At 32.3% G+C, this 8,124-nt stretch overlaps 1 protein-coding gene and 1 non-coding gene across 2 annotated transcripts in view; both read left to right on the forward strand.

Annotated features, from left to right (window-relative positions):
• Positions 1-1,603, forward strand: part of SerT (Serotonin transporter) — a 172,285-nt gene extending 170,682 nt beyond the window's left edge. Inside the window, exons 11-13 of the mRNA XM_014419417.2 lie at positions 330-530; positions 620-787; positions 978-1,603. Coding sequence (XP_014274903.1) covers positions 330-530; positions 620-787; positions 978-1,067 — 459 coding nt within the window. The 3' untranslated portion in view covers positions 1,068-1,603. The remainder of the gene's footprint in view (positions 1-329; positions 531-619; positions 788-977) is intronic.
• A 6,001-nt stretch (positions 1,604-7,604) lies between these two features.
• Positions 7,605-7,709, forward strand: LOC112210289 (U6 spliceosomal RNA). The gene has a single exon (XR_002945074.1). It is a non-coding gene; the product is annotated as a U6 spliceosomal RNA (small nuclear RNA).
• The last annotated feature ends 415 nt before the right edge of the window (positions 7,710-8,124 follow it).

Below are 8,124 nucleotides of genomic sequence, written 5' to 3' on the forward strand. Positions count from 1 at the left end.
TCTCTCTCTCTCTCTCTCTCTCTCTCTCTCTCTCTCTCTCTCTCTCTCTCTCTCCCTCTCTCTCCCTCCCCTATCTTATCTCAAGGTAAATACTTCCGAAAACTCAATATTGTAAGAACAATTTTACGATTAGCTGTTTTTTTCACTCTGAAACAAACTCAGTAAGCTAGATGCCGTGGATTATTGGGGCATGAAGCCATGTTGATTGTTGAGAATATATTTTTTAACGTGATTCAGCATCATATTGCCCTGTTGAACTGAAAATATATAAAGGGTAATATTTATATTCAAACTAAAGCACTGAGATTATTAAACTTTTTTTTTCTTAGGGTGGAGTGCATCTTGTGAACTTGCTGAACGTGTATGGCCCCGGACTGGCCATCCTCTTCGTGGTCTTCGTGGAGGCGGTCGGGGTCTGCTGGATGTACGGGGTCGAGAGGTTCTCCTGCGATATCGAGCTCATGTTGGGCCACAAGCCTGGGCTCTTCTGGCGCCTCTGTTGGGCTTACATCAGCCCCATCTTTCTCTTGGTAAATTTTATTTGATTTTAATACAAGTACACTTAGTCTTAGGATCCAAAAATTATTTATTCATGCCTGTTTACTTAAATGAATTGCAGACGATATTTGTGGCCTCATTGCTCAGCTACGAAGAGATGTTAGAAGGAGAGTATGTCTACCCGAAGTGGAGTATCAACTTAGGATGGGCTCTTACGGCCAGCTCTTTATCTTGCATTCCCATCTACTTTTTCTACAAGCTATACATTACTAAAGGAACCCTCTGGAATGTAATTATGATTAATTTATTTATTATTTAAATTTTCTAAAATTTAATTTGCGACCTCTGATTGGCCAATATATTATTTAACTTCAAAAAAGACTAATGTAATCGTAGCCTAACTTACTTTAAATAAATAAAATTAAATTTGTAATAAAATTTTGTCTTTAATACGAATACTTATACATTCTTTATTTCAGCGTCTCGTGAAAATCACGAAACCAGAAGAATATTGCTGCGAGAGTAGAGTGATCAGTGCTAACTATGGAACAGCAGGCACTCACGTCTGACTGGAGTGGCTGGTCTAAGAACCATCATATTGCTTCTGCGTGAGTATCTGTCACGTCGGAATGTTTCCTGTCACGTCGGCCGAGTGTTTGGGCGCCAATTATGGAAGAAATTTTTAAGAGATATTAGATACGTATTATAATAGTGTAAAGTAGGAACATAAAGATTAATGCTTCAAATCAATTGCAACGTACATCTACTCAGTTGTACTGATCTCTCTGTGTTGATATGTTTATACGTCCCATATGCCGTGTAAACTCAAAGATTCCATTTGTTTGTGTAGATATTGTAATTATAATATATTCATTAGTCAAAAATAGATATGTTCCTATATTATCATTTATTATAGATATAAGATTATGTGTCGTATCCATTAGCTAATATGTATTCAGTGGTAAGCGATAAGTTCCCCGCTTTCATCCTTCCTAGCTGATGTGCCCCGGACAACAACAATGATAACAGACACATCAGGCAAGAATACAAGGACAATCACAGTTATTTGTAGATAAGATGCAGTAATCATATAGTTATATATGTCTATTTTAATCAGCGATATCTTACTACGATTAAAATAGACATATATAACTATATGATTGTTAATCATATAGTTATATATGGCTAGTTTTTAAGTACTTACAATGTTATCATATATATGCTGTGAATGTGTGCCACATTGATGCAGGGATCCAACATTATTATATATTTATTATATATAGATGTCTATGTTAATATCGCCATATCATATATAAATTTGGTACCGTTTATTTAATGAGCTCATGCTGTACGGGTCATTCTGATGCTTTTCGTTCTCATGTAGAAGACATTTTGGTGTAGCTTTAACAAGGGGTGTCAATGTCTCAGAGTGATATCTCTTTTGAATGTATATCTTACGTATATATCATATTTTATATTGAATATATTTATCTAAAAGCCCAAGTTCCCCTACAGCCAATGGGAGTTTGGGCGCAGACTTTATATTATATATTTGATTGTACATGTTTTATTACATAATTAAGATTTATTATGGAATTAAATATTCCTTACAATCTCGTTTTGTTTTTAATTAATCATAAATTATTTTAAAAAATATTATTAATAAATTCAAATACATTGTAGTAAAGTTATTTTATTCAAATGTACAAACATATCCAACTGTATTATTAATGACAATAGGATAACTTGGGGTTTGTATTTAATGATTACTATTTAATCTAGTCTTAGTTTTTAAGTAAAGCAAAGGGTCAAAAATTTGTACCCGAAGTTTCCGTGCCTACGGTAGAAGGTACCAGCCATTGCCTTCTCACCGACAAAACCCCATGACAATATCTGTCTACATCTGGAACGATATATTCATTGCTATTATAAATATATATGTGTAATTGAAATAAACTTATATACTACAACTCAGCGTTTTTTTCCTTTCCTTTCTTAGACAATAAATCCTCAAATTTTTAAATTATTAGCTCTTCAAAATAAGATTTTGAGAATCGCAGCAGATGCCCCTTGATTTATAAAAAACAGTCAATTTTTGTATATGTTCAATCAAATTCCATTCCCAAGTATCAGCAGTTAAAAGATTTTTTTTTATTTATTTAATGTAATTTACAACTGTACAAAATAATACAATAAGTAAATATGTTGTATGTTTTATATACATTTGAAAATCTTGGGAAGGAACCATCCATTGGTGGTACCTCAAACATTAATTTAAATTAGAAGGACTGCACGGAAGTCTTCCTCGATGTGGAACAAGCTTTTGATCGAGTCTGACATCCAGGTCTGCTCTATAAACTTCGTCAATTCCTACCCCCAACATATTTCCTTATAATCCGCTCCTACCTCACTGATAGAAGCTTTAAAGTAAATCATAACCTAGCCTGCTCATCGCTCTTTTCTCAGTCCGCCGGTTTTCCTCAAGGTAGTATCTTAGGTCCCATTCTTTATACGGTTTTTACAGCTGACATCCCAACCCACTCTAACACAGTCCTAACAACATACGCTGATGACACATGTATACTTTCTGTAAAAAACGACCCAACTAATGCCTCACAAACACTACAGGCACACATAACATCTATTGAAGAATGGTGTAAAAACTGGAGATTCAAAATAAATCCTGACAAATCCCACCAGATCACCTTTACTCTCCGTCGTAAACCTCTGCCCTCCTGGCCTACAGTATCGTTTCTAAATACACCACTAACGCCGGTTGAACAGATTCGATACTCAGGACTCCATCTTGACAAGAGACTTACTTGGAATCCACACACAAGACTGAAACGACAAGAAACCGCTCGTAGATTCCGATTGCTACAACACTTACTCTAAACTTCCCATTCACTACAAAAAATTAATATACACTACAATAATCAGATCAATTTGGACATATGGAATTGAGCTCTGGAGCTCCACCAAACCATCAAATTCTTCCCGCATCCAATCGTTACAATCCAAAATCCTACGTAAAATCCTTGATGCTCCTTATTACGTCACAAATAAACTCATTCACAAAGACCTTAACATCCCATTCGTTGCAGATTTGACCCAAAACAGATATGCGTCTTTTCATTCCAAACTCCTTAACCATCCTAACCCATTAATTCTTAATCTTTCATCCTTAACAATCCCTGATAATCCTCCGAGGCGTCTGAAAAGAAGATGGCCACGGGACCTTCTAATTTAAATTAATGTTTGAAGTACTACCAATGGGTGGTTCCTTCCCAAGATTTTCAAGTGTACATGAAACATACTACATATTTACCTATTGTATTATTTTGTACAGTTGTAAATTACATTAAATAAATAATTTTAAAAAAAATTAGAATGTACCGTGGCCATCTTCTTTTCTGATGCCTCGGAGGATTATCAAGGATCGTTAAGGATGAAAGATTAAGAATTAATGGGTTAGGATGGTTAAGGAGTTTGGAATGAAAAGACGCATATCTGTTTTGGGCCAAATCTGCAACGATTGGGATGTTAAGGTCTTTGTGAATGAGTTTATTTGTAACGTAATAAGGAGCATCATAGTTAAAAGATTAAATAACTTATAAACATTCAAAAGCAGAATGAGACCTGAATATAAACAAAATATTGTGATGTGAACTCTATATTGATTAATCATTTATTTGATTCAGTATAGAGATAAGGGAGTAATTTATTTTATTAATTTTAGAAGTATTAGTTGATTTCATTAGTAATTTTTTTATTCTTAATTCATTGTTTTATTATTTGTATATAGGTATATTATTTTGTACATTTAAATAGGAATTTATATGTATTTTAAAACAGATCGTATGATACTTTCTTTATTTTTCAACCTTAGGCCATTACCTAGGAGACCTTAAAGTATTTATAAAATAATGGAGAAGTTGGTCAGAGTAGCGGTTAAAAGATAAACAAAAATAGTTAACAATTATATATTTGCTGACGTTTCGCCCCACTTTGTAGATCTGCATCAGGGCTGTTCAAGTTTATAGCTTTGGCGACTTTGACGAGTGTTTACGACTTAAAAAAGTCGCCAAAGCTATCAACTTGAACAAAAATTTGAAATTATACGGTCAGTTATTTATATATTTATTAAAGTATTTATCTTTTTTAACTTTCTTGTTATACCTCAACAATAATACTATATTGGCCCTTTCATACCTAAATTTGATATATCCAAGTTTAAATCTTTTCAAATACACGTTTTTATGCCCAAGTCAATTTGTCTTTATAATATTTATCAATTAGTATCACAAATTTTAGTACATAGTTTTATTTTTTATTATGATAAATTTCTAAAATAACACTAATCTAGTTGCTTATAAAGCTTATTTACATATCAATCATCTTGCCCCACTTTTCAGGCCTTTATCAGTACTTAATGATAACAACATTAAAAAATATTATACGACTACAAGAATACACTTATACTTCATTTATTTCCTCTCATTTCCTTTTTAAAATTTTACCACGTCTGTTATTTCTTCTGTTAATTATTTTTTCATTAAATACTAATCCTGTGGTAAATTTTCAATTCTACAATTCATTAACATACTCGTTATTAATTATTATTCTATTAAATTATATTTGTATTATTTTATTTAATTCACTTTTTTTTCCTATACCATTCATACTGTATACTTTTCTAGTTTTTTGTGCTTTACAATTTTTTAATCTTTTTCTGATAAAACCCTTGAAGTGGGGCGAAACGTTAACAACTGATAATGTACAAATAATTTTTCTGCTATTTTTACACTTTCTTGACCGTCACTCTGACCATCTTCCTACAATTAATTACTAATTATCTTCCAACTGAATTATGTTTGTTTATATTGAGTCATAAATGGACTCAACGAATTCGCTTTCGATATTAACACTTCTGGAAATGTTTCCATGGAAACATCACTCATTTATCTGGTTGAATTCTCATTCATCTGCCGCATTTAAATTTGATCTTTATATCTTCAGATCTTCCTCAGTCCTACACTGATGAAAACATTATTTTATATGATGATCTTTATTGTATTAAAAGAAACTGTTTGTGATTAATATATATATGGAGAAAAATCCATCGTTAGAGAGAATTCTATTGGATCTGAACCTATTGGACAATGAATCTGTTGACAGGGCACACAATGGACAGAGATATCTTGAATAACACAGGAAATTGTTGGAGGAAAAAAAATTCATTCTTCCCTTACAATGAATGTCTATTAAAAATGTCAATGTATCAATTAATAAATATTACTTGGGTATTTCGGAAATATTTGAAAATGAACCAAGAGTTAAGGACAAAAAAAATATACGTTCAAGACAGGGAAAATGCAAAGAAAGAAATCGTTAATTGATAAGTTAAAAAATGTATTGCTTCCTGATCACCACTTATTATACATTAAGACTACATAATTTTAATAATTAATAATTTTACATTTCTTCAATAATTCGAAATTAATATAGTGTTAAAACCATATGTAATAAGTGGAGTATTGTGATCATGCAAAATTTCGAATTCCAGTTTTTGAAGGATACATGTTTTGATTTCTCTTGAGCCCAAATAACAATAAGTCTCGTAAAAATACAAAATGGTCTGGGTTGGGACAGTTTTTTTTTTTAATAATTCATTTATTGTTATTTACAACTGTATACATATATACACGTGAAGTAATATTGCTGTAAGTGATATTATGACATGATACAAACATGTGGAGAATCTACCCATAGATAGAACTCCAAAAACCTTTCCAAAGGAGAAGATCTCGAGGCCATCTTCTTTTCAGACGCCTAGGAGGATTATTAGGTAGTGCAGGAGAAGCCAGGTTAGAAACGAGTTCATTTGGGTGGTTGGGAAGTTTATCATGGAGGGAATGGTATCTGATTCTGGCCAAATCGGCAACATATGCGACATTGAAGTCCTGATTGATGATTTGATTTGTGACAAAGTAAGGAGCATTAAGGATTTTACGAAGGATTTTGGACTGTAAGTATTGGATTCGGAAGGAATTCGATGGCTTAGTGGAGCCCCATAGCTCAACTCCATATGTCCAGATAGGCCTTATAACAGTCATGTAGATCAGTCTTTTGTAATGGATTGGAAGTTTGGACCGTTTGTCTAGTAAATGTTGTAATAGTCGGAATCGACGAGCAGTTTCCTGTCTTTTCAGTCTCATATGAAACAGAAATGAAATATTTAGGGCATATGTACGTCTCGAATGTTACGGCAACTTTTTAAAATTGATTAGCCGGAAAAAATGTATACTTTTTTTTGGATTTTCTCAAAAATAGCTCTAAATATTTTTATTAAACACGATTAAGTGAGCTTTTATAACATATAGATTAAAATAGTTTTACAGGGCTTAAATGACAAATTTTGAAAAACAAATTCCTCTAAAGTACTTTTTTTTTTTTTAATTTTGCTTATTTGAAATAAATAATTGGTTATCTTCGTTAGCAATAATAAACAATTTATAAATACAGAATAATAAGGAATTTAACAAATAATTAATGGGTTTGTGGTGGTTTGATTAACGTCTTCAGCGGCAATGATTGACGTTTGCAAAGAGAGTGTTTGAAATGAGTTTGCCACAGTCAAAATTATTATCAACATTTTTATTTCTTTAGTATATTTCTTTTAAATCTATTTTTAATTATAATTCATTTAAAGTTTCATTATTTTACATTTGTTTTAGTGGAAAACCCATTTGAAACCTCTCGGCATATGATCAATTACAAATAATTAATTATGAAGAACTTGTGTGTTGTTATCTAAAAAAACTGAACGTTATGTTAATAATAATTATGAATGTTTTTTTATATATGTCAAGTGTAAATATTGTTGCATTGACAAATAAAGAACATAACTAAAGAGTCATCTTTATCGTTACACAGGAACACGCACTAAAGTTTCAAATCGGAAACAGCGAAGACTTAGGGTTCTTAGGGATCTGATTTAATTAGTCTAATGTTTGTCCGCTGAATATTTCACAAACTACATAGTTTACAAATAAATGTCATACAACGTATTTCGTAGTAAATGTAATGTACTTTAATTTGTTCTAGTACTCGCTTCGGCGGTACATATACTAAAATTGGAACAATACAGAGAAGATTAGCATGGCCCCTGCGCAAGGATGACATTCGATGCGAAGATGACATAGGTTCAAAATACGACCTTCAAAGAAGAAGAGGACGTCAAAAGAAAAGATGGAGCAATATGTTCAAGAGGATGGCAGGACCCAACTGGTGGAGAGCTGCTAGGGGCAAGGATATCTGCAAGAAAAAAGGGAAGGAACTCGCCTCCCAATAGGGCTGGACACCCCGGGAAGCGCTTACTATTACTCCAGAAAGGAAAGGCCTATGCAGGAAAGGATACAGAAAGATTGAAAGAAAATTGTTAGAAGTTAATGTATTTGTAATACATTAACATACATTATGACTGTATTTTGTAATGATTTTAATTTATTGCATAAATAAAAGCCTATTTCATTCATTCATTCAATTTGTTTTAAATATTATTTTTAACCAAACCCAGTAATATTGGAGATATAAGCAGAAAGAATTATAAAATACACGGTTTTC

This window comes from Halyomorpha halys, unplaced genomic scaffold (genome assembly GCF_000696795.3).
Source record: "Halyomorpha halys isolate HHAL.00 unplaced genomic scaffold, Hhal_1.1 Scaffold237.1, whole genome shotgun sequence".
Lineage (NCBI taxonomy): Eukaryota > Metazoa > Arthropoda > Insecta > Hemiptera > Pentatomidae > Halyomorpha > Halyomorpha halys.